The sequence below is a fragment of the Octopus bimaculoides genome, chromosome 23 (assembly GCF_046866305.1).
Source record: "Octopus bimaculoides isolate indiv1 chromosome 23, ASM4686630v1, whole genome shotgun sequence".
Classification (NCBI taxonomy): Eukaryota; Metazoa; Mollusca; class Cephalopoda; order Octopoda; family Octopodidae; genus Octopus; species Octopus bimaculoides.
Window position 1 is genome coordinate 10,022,214 of NC_142950.1, and position 15,228 is coordinate 10,037,441.

At 36.4% G+C, this 15,228-nt stretch overlaps 2 protein-coding genes and 1 long non-coding RNA gene across 5 annotated transcripts in view; 2 read left to right on the forward strand and 1 right to left on the reverse strand.

The window, feature by feature from the left end:
* Nucleotides 1-2,726, forward strand: part of LOC106878797 (myotubularin-related protein 9) — a 26,760-nt gene extending 24,034 nt beyond the window's left edge. For all 3 annotated transcript variants that reach the window (XM_089340681.1, XM_089340682.1, XM_089340683.1), the window contains exon 15: nucleotides 207-2,726. In XM_089340681.1, coding sequence (XP_089196807.1) covers nucleotides 207-303 — 97 coding nt within the window. In that variant the 3' untranslated portion in view covers nucleotides 304-2,726. The remainder of the gene's footprint in view (nucleotides 1-206) is intronic.
* LOC149131298 (uncharacterized) overlaps nucleotides 1-15,228 on the reverse strand; it is a 21,293-nt gene that overhangs the window by 174 nt on the left and 5,891 nt on the right. Inside the window, exon 2 of the long non-coding RNA XR_016238117.1 lies at nucleotides 6,062-6,296. This is a non-coding gene — a long non-coding RNA (uncharacterized LOC149131298). The remainder of the gene's footprint in view (nucleotides 1-6,061; nucleotides 6,297-15,228) is intronic.
* Nucleotides 12,456-15,228, forward strand: part of LOC149131299 (uncharacterized) — a 20,818-nt gene continuing 18,045 nt past the window's right edge. Inside the window, exon 1 of the mRNA XM_089340685.1 lies at nucleotides 12,456-12,587. Coding sequence (XP_089196811.1) covers nucleotides 12,570-12,587 — 18 coding nt within the window. The 5' untranslated portion in view covers nucleotides 12,456-12,569. The remainder of the gene's footprint in view (nucleotides 12,588-15,228) is intronic.

The window sequence follows — 15,228 nt, forward strand, 5'->3', positions numbered from 1 at the left end:
AGATTTAGAAAACGAAAGAAGCACTTTAAGTACTGGTTTTACTACGCATGCGCACTCGAGGGGCTTCCGGGAAGGCAAGTCCCTTGCACATGCGTAGATTGTACTTCCTTAATGACGGCCATAATTTCGCGCCACTACATCTCCATTGTTGCTAATTAATTTTACTAATTATTTCTTTCATTTTTTTTTTTTCTCCCTTCTTCCAGACAAGTCGAATGTTTACTACGCCAAGACTCAAAACATAACAAAGGTTCAACTCCTGCATTTGCTAATGATGTCATAACAAACCAAGGGTCACAATGAAGAGAGAAACATAAATTAAGTACCAAAAAAAAAAAAATGAAAAAAGAAAAAAAAGCAAGACAGAAGACAAGATTGAAAGCGACCACCTTTGTGGATATTGGTTTGGCCTTAAAAGACTGACTGACATTGACACCCATATTAATTAATATCAGCAACACTTGTAAAACAAAGATTTCAGCTTTATGAATTCAGTTTGATGAAAAAGAAAAAAAAATACTATGTCCCAAATGTTATTTTAAATTTCTAAACATTCACTTCACCTCATCTACTGAAAACTGCATTTTGATTGGGCCATTCTTTGAACGATTTTTTAAAAAGGAAAGTGCGATATATATATATATATATATATATATATATATAAATATATATATATATGTGTATATATATATGTGTGTGTGTATATATGTGTGTGTGTGTATATGTGTGTGTGTGTGTGTGTGTGTGTGTGTGTGTGTATATGTATGTGTATGTATATGTGAGTGTATATATATATATATATATGTGTGTGTATATATATATATATATGTATATGTGTGTATATATATATATATATATATGTATATGTGTATATATATATGCGAGTAAAAATAAATACAAAAAAAGGGGGTTTTGTATGATTGTGTATAGAGGAATATATTATTTTGTTTAAAACAGTTCCAACACTGTCTGTTTTTTATGTTTTATTTATATTCCTGCAAAACCAATGTGGGATATAGAATATGGAATATACAATATATAATATAATATACAATATATAATATAAAATAAAAATGGATGGTACAATGAAATAAAGTATTGAATGTCTTATTGAATAGATGAAATATTGAGTGTTCAATATAAAGGATTAAATATATAAAGGCGAATACGTATTTTCTATACCTTGTGGTATTTCATCATGGCCGGTATGACAGACTTTAACATATATGTGTGTGTGCATGTGTGTATATATATATGTATATGTGTGTATATATATATATATATTTACACACTCACATATATATGCACACACAAATATGCATATATTCAAACACACAGATTTTATATATATATATATATATGTATATAAAACTGTGTTTGCTAGTACAAACGGGGGGGGGGGGGAAGTACTCAATGCACATTGTAGAGTTTATTTATTTTTGTTCAAAGTTGATGATTTACACCTTCCCAAATAAATTTTGTCACCTGAGGGATCACATGTACCATAAATCTCTGAGTGAACATGGAACAAATCATCAGTTTTGAAGAGAATATATCTACTTCAATTCATTCCGCCTAAATATACAAATATATGTACGTAAATATGTATGTGTATATGTGTGTGTATGTATGTATGTATGTCTTTGAATGAATTATGTATATATATGTGTGTGTGTATGCAGGTATATATATATATATATGCGTGTGTTGTTGACAGTGACTTTGAAGCGATTACAGTTTGACAATCACTTAGCTGGCCGAAACTTGGAAGCCACTGTCAACAAAATTCTTGTATAAGAAGAAGAAATTTGTACTTTACAAAGGTATATAACAAACGATCAGATTAATGTAAAATTGTTTTTATTATAACTGAACATAATAACATTGATATATATATATACACACACACATACATACTTTGGCTGAAAATGAATTGAATCTTTATTCATAACATAATTTTTTCGATATTCTTGTCCACTGTGACATAGCCACAAAGTTCTATGTGTAAATTGTGCCCCATGAGTTATGTAGATATCCTTAAGAATGGTAGACTTGATGGTGGCAGAAGAATTGGCCAATTGAAATGTACATAACATAAAAAACATCACATAAGATGAGGTTGATTGTTTGAAGATTGTTTTTTTAATTTATTTTAGCAGTAATTCATCTCAGAAATTTAGAAATGTCCCATCTGTTTTAATATGAACGATATAAAATATTACATTTTGAAAAAAAAAATTAATAAATGGGTATTTTAAAAAAAGAAATATCTTGATTTAATTTTTTAGCATTCAAAGTATTAATGTTGACATAAAAACGATGAAATGATAAAACTTAGGAAAAATATGATTCCTGTGTAATTTTTTTTTTCTTTTTTTTTCGGTGAAGCAGAGATTCTGTTATTGAAGATTGTGTCAACGAGGCCAGGTCTTGCCAGTTTTGAAAATAAATATTACTATTTTTTACGGTGGCCGGAGATTTGGCTAGTTTGAATGCTAAAGAGTTAAAAAAGAACGTGTTAAATTGTCTATCATATACAGTGGTATATATGTCCATATCATATACTGTATTTAAAGTTTATGTCAAAAAAGATATATTTGAGAGTAAAAGAAAAATCAGGAGAAAATGTTTCTGTAAGGTGTTTGACTGAAAACAAAATGAATTCATGTTTGGTTGTTATTATTATTATTGTAAAATAAATTGGCTTTGAAAGTGTCTTAAACAAACATGTGAAATAGTTGCAATTTTAGAGAATAATACCGTATGAATTAAACAGAAGCTAATAATTTATGTGTTGCTATAATGGTGGATCGGTATAAATCAGTTATCAAACATCATCTATTGTTTTAATTAATTAACAACAACATAGAGGTAGTCGTTCTTTAAATATAAGATATTTGAAGGACGACTCGTTAATTTTTAAGTTATTTTCTTAAACACCGTGTACAGGGTGGGTTGAAAGTCATGCACCAAAACGTTCGACATTTTATTATTATTTTTCATTTTGTTTCATCATGTAGAAATACATGTGTATTCATCAATCTGTTATTTGTTTCGTTCAATTTTGGAAAAATGGAAGCATGTCTTTGACAATTTCAGAGCTTATTGAATTTATTTTGTCCTTGAGTTTTGGCCCACCCTGTATATTTAAATGCTTTGTACTTTAGACTTAACAGTTCACACACTCATTGCAGTGGTTCTTCAGTTTTTCTATGCCCTGTAAAAGAAGTTGGAAGGTTGGGTCTCAAACCAGGCCTTTTATGATACCCTTAAAGCCAGGAACTTTTCAACAACCCCTCGTATGTGTGTGTGTGTGTGTGTGGTATTATACACACACACACACATATATATATATAATACCTTTCTTTATGCTATGTCGACTGTGATCCCCCTTGACAGATAACTGATATGTGAAACCTTAGGTACTTGGGTTAAGTTCTCTAATTTGGCTGCTAAAGCTGTGATGTTGCTTTAGTTAGCAGAGCTGTATAGTTTGCAGCAGATGCAGTGTTCAAATCCTATAAGCAATAGAACAACTTATATACACACACACACACACATATATATATATATATATATATATATATATATATATATATATATATATATATAATTTTAACTTGTTAGAAGTCACAAAGTGTCATGCGCTCTCATCTGTTGAATCATTCGTAACTTCTACTGATTAAAAACGTGTGTGCATGTATGTGTGTGTGTATATATATATATATATATATATATATATATAAAAATAGGGTCAAAAATCATATATTAATTAATATCGATTAATTACCAGGAAGCTAGCACATTTAAAGAATCAAAGAGATTCAGAAACAGTATCTGCAATCTCAGGGGATTAAAGTACATTTTTATATATAACGTTGACCACTAACATGGACATTCAATGTGCTAGAAATAGATCACATCTTGTGTCTATTAAGACCTAAATTGTTCTCAACATGAAATATAGCGGAATACCAAAACGTAAGCGGGCAAGACATTTAAAATCACTGAAAAAAATCATTATTAAACAGGGACCTGTTTCAAAATTAACAATCTTACCGACTGTCTATTTCTCTTCAGCCTGATTTGTAATGTAACCATAATCCTCAGAACCCTATACAAAGTTGCCCACCGCCATAGGTGCGCGTGTATATGGTTCTGCTAATTACAGCTTAATGGTAAAATTCAAAAGTCTTCGTTTTGGCGCGCTAATTCCAGGAATATGTCTGCAGAAAATACTTACTGCGTCGCATATATCCAGTATGAGAACTCGGTAATGGTTAATATATTAAAAAATAGGGTAAAAAATCATATATTAATTAATATCGATTAATTACCAGGAAGCTAGCACATTTAAAGAATCAAAGAGATTCAGAAACAGTATCTGCAATCTCAGGGGATTAAAGTACATTTTTATATATAATGTTGACCACTAACGTGGACATTCAATGTGCTAGAAATAGATCACATCTTGTGTCTATTAAGACCTAAATTGTTCTCAACATGAAATATAGAGGAATACCAAAACGTAAGCGGGCAAGACATTTAAAATCACCGAAAAAAATCATTATTAAACAGGGACCAGTTTCAAAATTAACAATCTTACCGACTGTCTATTTCTCTTCAGCCTGATTTGTAATGTAACCATAATCCTCAGAACCCTATACAAAGTTGGCCACTGCCATATTTGAAGAAAAGCAACAAAAATGTATTAGGTCATAGCAGTATGTACGTTTCGTACAAGCCTCATTTATTTATGTAGTGAGAACACCACATAAGATATGCAATGAAATTGTACTCCTCAGCTGCATAATGGAAGTTCATTTCAGAAAGCCGTTTTGTGACTGGGCTGCTAATCAACAGTCTAGTGAACCAAACAGGAATTTAATTTCTATATATTCTATTAGAAGGAGGGGTAAGATAGCAGTAATTTCAATTTAGAGGAAGGTAGGTTAGGTAGTAGTAAGGGAAGGCAGGTCAGTGGTAAATCAAGAAAGGAAGGAAAAGAAAAAAAAAAAAAAAAATAGAAGCACAATACCCTTAGGAGTGGCATTGTTACTGTGCACCTTCAAATATTTAAAAAAAATAAATCTTACTAGTAATATGCCACTCCTAAGGTTATTGTTCTTTTTTTTTTTTTTTTTCCTTCCTTTCGTTTTTCTTGATTTACCACTGACCTGCCTTCCCTTACTACTACCTAACCTACTTTCCTCTAAATTAGATTAGTGTTACATCATAGGTTATCAACCATGCCCCACAGCCAGGACTACCAGGCAGACAGAAAGGTCGATTTTATGACATCTTCTTGCAGACTACCTCATTGACGAATGACAGGGACCTTCTCTTTGTGGCAGGTGACTTCAATGGACATGTTGGACAACATGCAGGGGGCTTCCATGGCATACATGGAGGCTATGGTTTTGGTTCCTGCAATGAGGAGGGAACCAGGCTGCTGGAGTTCTGCGATGCAAATGATCTTATGGTTTGCAATGCTAACTTCAGGAAACCTGCCAGTCACCTACCGATCTGGTAGACACACTAGCCAAATTGATTACATCCTCACCAAAAAAAGGAAAAAAATGGCTGCTTATAATTACCAAAACCTTCCCAGGTGAAGAATGTACCCCACAACATAGACTTGTAGTTAGTGACTTCAGGATCAGGGCTAAATGGATGCCCAGCAGACGACCAGCATGGAAGAGAAGGGTCTGGAAGCTTAAAGATCCTGTCAATGGACAGAGATTTAGAGATGTATTACTCAAAGCTTTTGACAAAAGAGAGAGGGATATAGCATCACATGACATGGAAGACAACTGGAGGTTTCTATGGGACAACCTGCTGAGGGCCACTGACCAGATCTGACCAGATCTTTGGATGGTGCAAAGCCCCCGGCCCATCAGGAATCACTGCAGAGATGCTCAAAATATCTGGCGGTGTTGGTTATAGCCAAGTCACCCGTATAGTTAACCAGGTGATACATGAAGGCGTTGGGCTAGTGGTGTACATTAGCTGGTAACATGCCATATGGTTTCACCATTTTGCCCAAAGATTCTGCACTTACCACTTTCTGATGTGTTGTCTATTCTGTATTTTATGTAGTTTGTTCTTAGTCCTTGCTCTTGGGCAGTACAGATTAGTACATCCGTTTCCGGTTTTAAATCATTTTTAGTCATCCACAGCCATCTTTTTTCTCTGTCCATCTTATGCTCAACATCTTTATGAAAATGTCCAGGCATTCTTTAGATTAGGAATTTCTACAGTTCTAAGACGTACGCTTTGTCCCAATTCCACTGGTTCTGAAATAAAGAAGTAAACCATTATTATTCACTGGCAGAATAGGATACAACTTAATCACCCATAACAGATTCATTGTCTTTAGAACCCACCACTCACTCGCATGGTCTTTGGTTTTGTGCCAGGGAGAAGTAATACAGATGCCATCTTCTTAGTCACACAAAGGCAAGAGAAGTATTTAGCTAAAAGTAAGCCATTGTAGGTGGCATTCGTTGGACCAGAGAGCCTTCAACATACTCTCCTACTCTGGGATGAGGTGGTCTTTAAAGAAGCTAGAGGTACATGGCTTGTGAAAGCCAAACAAGCCATGTACAGGGGTACTATCAGTCAGGTGGGAGGTGGTCATGAGTACAGCAATGGACTTTGGGTAGATCTACATGTGCGCCAGAGCTCAGTTCTCACTTCCCTCTTCTTAATCACTGTCCTCTTGGTCACAGCAGAGGAATTTAATACTAGCTGCCCTTGAGAACTACTATATGCTAATGAGTTCATTTTCAGAGTGGAATCTGCAGTGGTATTAGAAAAGAAATTTCAAGTAATGGAAGCAAAACCTGGTGTCAAAAGGCCTTAAAGTTAAGTTGGCAAAAATGAAAGTTCTAACAACCAGGAAAACAGACAGGACCTCACACCCATCAGGTAAATGATCCTGCTCAATATGCAGAAAATGCATGCTATGGACACAGAAGAGAGGAAATGGAATCACAGGAAGGTGAACACAGAAATTAGAGTAACAAGAAACAAGATGATAGCAATGAGAATCGCTATGAAAAGGCTGAAGCTGGTTCCTGATGCAAAACCTGCCAAAAAAAAAAAAACATGTTTTGTTTTTAATAAAAAATAGTAATATCTGCCAGGCTTAACCCTTTTGATACCAACTTGTTTAAAACTGCTTTTGTTTCTATGATACAAATATCTTGTTTTAAAGGGATCTCAAAACTTTCTTCCATCAAAATTTCTTGTAAATTTACGTTTCAAACACTAGCTTAATAATGACAAAATTATTTGACTAAATTCTTCAGTGTTTACAAAATTAATTGAAACAAAGGCAGTGTGTTTCAACAAGTATGGTAACAAAAGGGTTAAAGTGATCTAGATTAAAACCTTCCATGATAATTCTATGCTAATTTATGATCCAAACCCCAGTTAAATAATAACAATTATCTTAATTGAGACAAAGACGATGTATTCAAGGGCTATGGTGAAAGCAAAGGGTTGCCAATTTATATTGTAAAAACGGCCAATAAAGAACAACAATTAATGTTGTTGTTGTTGTTGTTGTTGTTGTTGTTGTTGTTGTTGCTGTTGCTGTTGTTGTTGTTGTTGTTAAAGTGAAAAGCTGGCAGAATTGTTAGCATGCTGAGTGAAATGATTAGCGGTATTTCATCTCCTGCTACATTCGGAGATCAAATTCCACCGAGGTCAACTTTGCCTCTCATCCTTTTGAGGTCAATAAATTTAGTACCAGTGAAACACTGGGGTTGGATGTAATCAACTAGTCCCTTCTCAACAAAATTTCAGGCCTTGCACCTTTAATAGAAACGATTCTGATTCTGATTATTATTATTATTATTATTATTATTATTATAAATTAGGTTTAGTAAGGCTGTAGAACTTAAGAAAACAAAGCGGGATTAAGTTAACAAACTAGACAAGGCTCTTAGGACAGGCATCGCAACCGACGTGTTAGCAGCGAAGTTGGCCCTCGACCAACACTTTGATGCCAAGCATGAAGGCTGCATTGTCAGAGCTAAAGCACTTTCGGTAAGTGGGGAGGGGACTAAGGCCGCTCGATGGGCCCGCGTGGCTGAGGCGAAGCGTGGCAACAGAGCGACTATTCAGTCTTTGGTGGACCAGAACGACTGCGAGATTTCGGAACCGAAGCAGATGTGTACGGCCTTTCAATAGCACTTTGCTCAATTGTTCGGGACGAACAGCAGGACGGACAACGGGACAGACTTCGGTGTGTACCTAGATGGCCTGCCGCAACTCTGCCCGAGGTGCGCTCAGGACGACGAAACCGTTCTGCACGCACTCGTCCAGTGCCCGAGTTTTGCTGACCTGTGGGTTTATATTGAACAGCTACTGTCATGTGTAGGACGGATCCGGCTATCAGCTGAATCCATCGTGAGGATTGACCCGCCGACCTCCTTTAACCGGGAGGGCAAGGCAATTTTCTTATGCCTAGTGGCTGTAGCGAATGAGGTGATATGGTGGACCCGTTTCAAAGGACTAAAGTCAGACACTTTCCTCTTTGGCCAAGGCCTCATCAACTTTTTGAAGTTCCACTTGAAAAGGAAGATGAGAGTAGAGAGGGAAGTGCTGTCTCATAGCAAATTTGTTGAAAGATGGGTGACTATTGGAAGAATGGCCAGTATAAACGGACCAATTCTGAGAATACACCTGTAGAAAAAAAAGGTAATGTAAAAGGAGAAAGGGCTCTATACCCCTTTCTTATTTTTTCTGACCAGGCTCCCGTGGTTTTATGGGTTTTTCCACGTGTAACCTTTTCCTTTTCGAAGCGCCTCCCCCTTTGGGATTTCTATTTATTTGTTATATCTTTCTCCGTTTTCTTCCTGTTTAGACGAACGTTTCTACCTTTTCGGACAAAACCTTTTGTAACCTTCGTCCTGTCTTTGTCCTTACATGTTTTTAATTGATATTAGCCCTTGTGGCTAATAAAACGAATTAATTATTATTATTATAAGTAATAGTAGTAGTAGTAGTAGTAGCAGCATTGATACCTGAAGTAGCAATAGTAGTAGCAGCTGTAGGGTATGTATATAAAGTTTAAATCTTTCATTCATAATTTTATAAATAATGCTTTCATTCATGTTTTTATATCTCTTTATTCTATTCTTTTTCTTAACGTAATATCTTCACGCGACCTCTTTCTAATAAACGCCTTAGTTCTGAGTTTAACGTCTAAATTTTAGTTTAAACTACAGCATCGGAGCGATAAGTATCGTTTTACCCTTGTTAAATGAAAGAAAGAAAGTGATAAATCAACATGAGTTAACGGTTCCTCATGAAGATAGCATGGACGCTACTCGGGCTCGAAAGATTAGTTTTAGGCTAATATAATGAATGACCTTTCACAGTGGTAATTAAAGCATGTAAAGTGACTACTTATTGAATGTTCTCTCACACTCCCTGACCCCAAGTATTTTGGCCATGCAGGAACACACTATATCGAGAGCAGAGATTCTGAATCTGCAAAAAAAAAAAAAAAAAAAAAAAATTCAGTTTTAATTCTGCTGCCCGCCCCCCATCAATTTCTTAAATTTTCACTTTTTAAAAATAATTGGGGGGGGGGGGGCGAAATACGTAGTAAAATATGGAGATTATGATTCTGAGAAAAAAAAATTTGATAAAATTTCAATTTTTCAAAAAAAAAATAATAAATAAACATCCCTCCTCTCATCCACCCTTTGACAAGAAGTGAAATTAAGGTGTTTTCTCTACTAATGCATACAATTATAAAATAGCAGACGCAGAAAACCTGACATGCTAGAAACACGTTTTCAAAATTTTAATACGAATTATTTAAACAAAAGTTCGACTCTTTCCGTGACAATTCGACAATTCGGATGTCTTCGTGACAGTTGCTGAAATGGAAGGCGTTGTGTGTACGTGCTTGTTCTTGTCTGTGTGTGTGTGTGCCTGTTCTGTTTTTATGTATTTATGTGTAGTAGAATATAGATATAACGAAATTATGCCAGCAAAAAGGCTTGCATATTTGTTGGCATAATCTTTTCTCCTCTTTAGTGGTTTAAAAGGGAAATCAGAAAGGTTTGAAATGATTTCATCTGCATTTACTTGTACCAAAGAGCACTCTTTTGATCTCATAAGTGTCACGTGGTGGAAATAAACGCAATTACCAAACTTTCATTCATAAGACCATTTACTATTTCGTTTCTTTGCATTTCAATTTGTACTACCAATTGCGTACAAGCGCATATGTAGAACTATGTCCTTTATTTTTTAATCATCATCTGCTGATATCAAAATAAAATTTTGTAGCGGGGGTCATTTGTAACTCCAAGGGTCAAAAGGGGGTGTTTGGCCAAAATGGATTGAAAACATTTACTGTATAATATATTAAATCGGATCTGCAAGTATATATATGCCTTTCTAACGTACCCTCCCCTTCCCCTTTCCATCATTGGGACAATGCATAGAACTGTTTGTAATTGTTAACTTGGTTTGGTTTTTGTTGGTCTTTGCCTCCTCAAATATTTTAGTCTGGATACGGCCCTGGGTAAAATATACGAAGCCTAGTATACCCATCATGACTACCCGTGTGATAAGGGTACACCAGGCCCATGCATCACAACCATACGTGCGCAACATGGTCATCTCATATCAAGATAAACAACGCATGACTTTGCAGATGGGGCCCAGTTGGAATTTTCTTCAGGTCGAGTAGCCCATCCCGCTCAAAAGGTCCCTGAATTAGGGTTGTTTAAGGATGATGAACTAAACACCTATGTTTCCAAAGCTGAATTATCCAAACCCCAAAGGATTCCTCTCGACACATGGTTATGATTCTCCCCAACTACTTCTGCTCGTGATCAGAGATGCACAGCATAAAGACGGAAAGTCACGGTTGTGCTCCAGCATGACCACAGCCACTGGGCTGAAATCCATAAATAAATAAATATATATACACACAAACACACACACACACACAGACACACACACATATATATATATATATATATAATGAGAAAGGAGGAGAAGGGCAGAAAGAAAGGGAGGTACAGAAATGAACAATACATGAACCGTTGACAAGAAAAGAACGGAATATTTAATATGTTACATGATGAAATTTTGGGAAAACCCTCCGCAAAATATTTAGTAGTACACACACACACACACACACACACACGCGCACACACACACACACGCACACACACACACGATGGAGGCGTGTGGTTTAGTGGTGTTGAACTCGTGAACATAAGCTCGTGGTTTCGATTCTGGACCGGGTAAGGCATTATTTTTCTGAAGAAAACATTTAACAAACGCGTGGCACTCTGTCAGTTAAAATGATTACGGTTCCAGTGCAAGTGGCTGAGTACTCCACTGACACGTGTACCTTTAACATAGTTCTTATGGACGCCACTCGGGCTCGAAAGATTGACCATTTCCTCGCTTTCGGTAAATATGTTGCTTATTTTTGGGTAGTTTTTTTACTTATTTAGTCCCTCTAAGCTTGAGGTATTACTATATAGTTAATGCCCTTATATAAATTATATATATTTATGGAAAAAAATGATGAGTTTTTTTCATTATGAAGTTTTTTCACGCTGACTACTTGATAAATTCTTATAAAGATTTTATCCTATATTATATTATATACATATATATATATATATATATATATATATATATATATATATATATATATATATATATATATATATATATATATATACATATACATATATATATATATATACACACACACACACATACATTCATATATATATATATATAAAAATCTTATCCCTATAACCAAAAGACAAAAAATTTCTCAAATGTCATCATTTCTAAAAATAGCCAAACACATACTGCTGCTGTCCAAAAGAATTGGTATAAAAGACAGAAAACCAGTCATAAAAAACAGACAGAGTTGGAACTCTTTTAAATAAAATAATATATTCCTCTATACACAATCATACAAAACCCCTTTTTTTGTATTTATTTTTACTCATATATATATATATATATATATATATATATATATATATATATATATATATACTCTTTTACTTGTTTCAGTCTTTTGACTGCGGCCATGCTGGAGCATATATGCATATATATGTCAATGCTCCGCTAGAATTCCCCTATTCTATTTATATCATAGAGATTTGTTTATATTCAGACGAACTTTCTACTCAACATGTATAGTGACTAAACAATATTATTGAATAAAGCGGCGAGCCGGAAGAATCGCTAGCACGCCGGGCGAAATGATTAGCGGTATTTCGTCTAACGTTACGTTCTGAGTTCAAATTCCGCCGCGGTCAACTCTGCCATTCGGGGTCGATGAAATAAGTACCAATTACGCACTGAGGCACCTCTTCCCAATAAAAACACGTAGGTGCGCACAGTGACACTTGTAACAGGAAACAGGAGCAGGAGTAGGAGATTAGAAAAACGAGAGAGAGAGAGAGAGAGAGGGGGGAAGGTGGAGTAGAGTGAGGAGGAGACTTACACGAGTGATTTATCTCACAACTTCCGAAGACAATAGTCAGACAAGTCCCGGTATTATGCGGATCCTAAAACAGGTAAGTTTTGGGTTCTTTTTTTCTTTCATCCAGAATGATACGATTTTATAAAATACACATTCCAATAAATTTCCTGAAAATGGCAAAAACTAAATAAGTTACGACCGGATGAAAATGTGCTTTGATCAAGAATTGCAGGTCTAGCTTACGCAATCGCTAGAAATAACAGCCAAATACCTGTAAAATATTTCCTTTCAGCTTAACACCTTTTCTTTTTGTTTTTGTTCTGAAAAAGTCACCCCCACCCGTCAGGTTTCAGTTTTTCTTTCGTTTTTCTTTTCAATTCCGATCTGCCCAGCTTACGCAATCGCTAAAAAAAAACAGCTAAATGACTGTAAAGTATTTTCCTTCGGCTTAACGACACTTTTTCTTTTTGTTTTTGTTCTGAAAAAGTCACCCACACCCGTTATATTCCAGTTTTTCCTTTCAATTCCAATCTGGGTACTAGTCGATCCTATGGGGGTTTTTTTTCCTAAACAAAGTAAATAATTTTTTACACAAAGTATTATTTACTTTGATGAAAAAAAATGATTTACTTAGCGACACTTCTTTCCCCACTGAAAAAAAACAGGTTTTCTATTCCCGTGAAGTAACAATTTTTCTGTTTGTCTTTTCTATTTCCAATTCCAATCTTCCCAGCTTACGCAATATTCAAAATTTTTTTCATCACCAATAAGGCTGACTTATTATTTAAAAACAAAAAAGAGGTCATCGAATCCCTTATTCAGTTAAGTAAAACAAAATGTGATGAAATAAGAATAGGAAAGAGAGGCAGATCACAGTGGGAAAGTCTATTTTCCCGCTCAAAGGCCATACACCTCACCACATGTCTTCCGCATCCATAAACCATATATTATCCTTAAGCTTTGACATCTGTTTTCCCCAGATTCCGACCTATCATGATTGAAACAAAATACGAAAAAGAGTAAAAAATATTTTAAAATTTGGTAAATTTTTAGAGTAACACCCGCACGATTTTCACTAAGAAAATAAAATTTGGATTTTCGGAAGGGGGGGAGGGCAGAATAACCCCCTCCCCCATCCAGGAATCATTGTTGGAAATTTTTTTTTCGTTGAATGAATTCCAGTGACCTCCTAATATGCTACAAAACTCTTGGGGGGGGGGCGGAAAACCGAATGAGGTGTGGTGGAAGCCTCGGAAATTTGGTATATCAACATTCGCACAGATTTTCACTAAGAAAAAAAAAAAAAATCGAATTTTTTGCGTGGAATCAAGTACCCTGACCTCCTAATGGGTAAATATTATTATAAGATCTGGCCCCCTGATAATTAATCGATATTAATTAATATATTAATATATGACGACAGGTACACGACACTGCTTTTCCCCTTCCCAGGCTACAGGCCCACACCCCCAACACCCATACTGTTAGGATTGGCACTCTCAACGTCGGCACGCTGAAAGGTAGATCTGGTGAAATTGTTGAGATGTTTGAACGGAGACGCGTAGATATGTGCTGCATCCAGGAAGTAAGATGGAGAGGAGGTTCTGCGAGGTTCCTCACAGGCAAAGAACACAGGTACAAGATTTTCTGGGCAGGGAACACTGACGGGGTCGGGGGCGTAGGAATACTTCTAGCGGAGAAATGGGCGGATAAGGTAATCGAGGTCGTTAGAGTAAGTGACAGAGTACTTAAGATCAGACTAGTGCTTCATCATAGATTAGCTACTGTCATCTCAGCCTATGCACCTCAACCGGGGCTACCAGATGGTCTGAAAGACCAATTCTATGACACCCTCTTGCAAACTACCTCGTCGACGAGTGACAGGGACCTTCTCTTTGTGGCTGGAGACTTCAACGGTCATGTCGGACGTCGTGCTGGAGGCTTCCATGGCATACATGGAGGCTATGGCTTCGGTTCCCGCAACGAGGAGGGAACCAGACTGCTGGAGTTCTGTGATGCAACCGATCTTATGGTCTGCAATATCAACTTCAGGAAACCTGCCAGTCACCTAGTCACCTACCGCTCCGGCAGACACTCTAGCCAAATCGACTACATCCTCGCCAGAAATAGGGAAAGAGGGCGGCTTATAAATGCCAAAACCTACCCTGGCGAAGAATGTACCCCACAACATAGATTAGTAGTTAGCGAATTTGGGATCAAGGCAAAATGGGTGCCCAGAATTAGACAGGCTTGGAGGAGAAGGGTGTGGAAGCTTAAAGACCCTGCAAACGGACAGAGACTTAGAGACAAGTTACTTGAAGCATTTAACGAAATAGAAGGGGATATAGCATCATACAACGTGGAAGACAATTGGAGATTTCTGCGGGACAACCTGTTGAAAGCCACCGACCAGATTTGTGGGTGGTGTAAGGTCCCCTCCCGACCCAGAGTAACGTGGTGGTGGAACAAGGAGGTAGACAGGGCTATTAGACAAAAGAAACAGGCTTGGAAGGACTGGAAGAACGGTGGTAGCAGGGAATTGTACCAATGTGCCAGAAGGGAGGCTAGGCGACAGGTTTATTTAGCCAGAGGGGAAGCAGATAAGGAAAGATTTGCCAATGTTCTGCGCCGTGAGGACCAAAGACTCGAGGTATTTCGTGTTGCAAGACAGTGTAGGAGAGAGAATAGTGATGTTGTAGGAGAGAAATGTGTTCGCATGGATGATGGTACGCTTG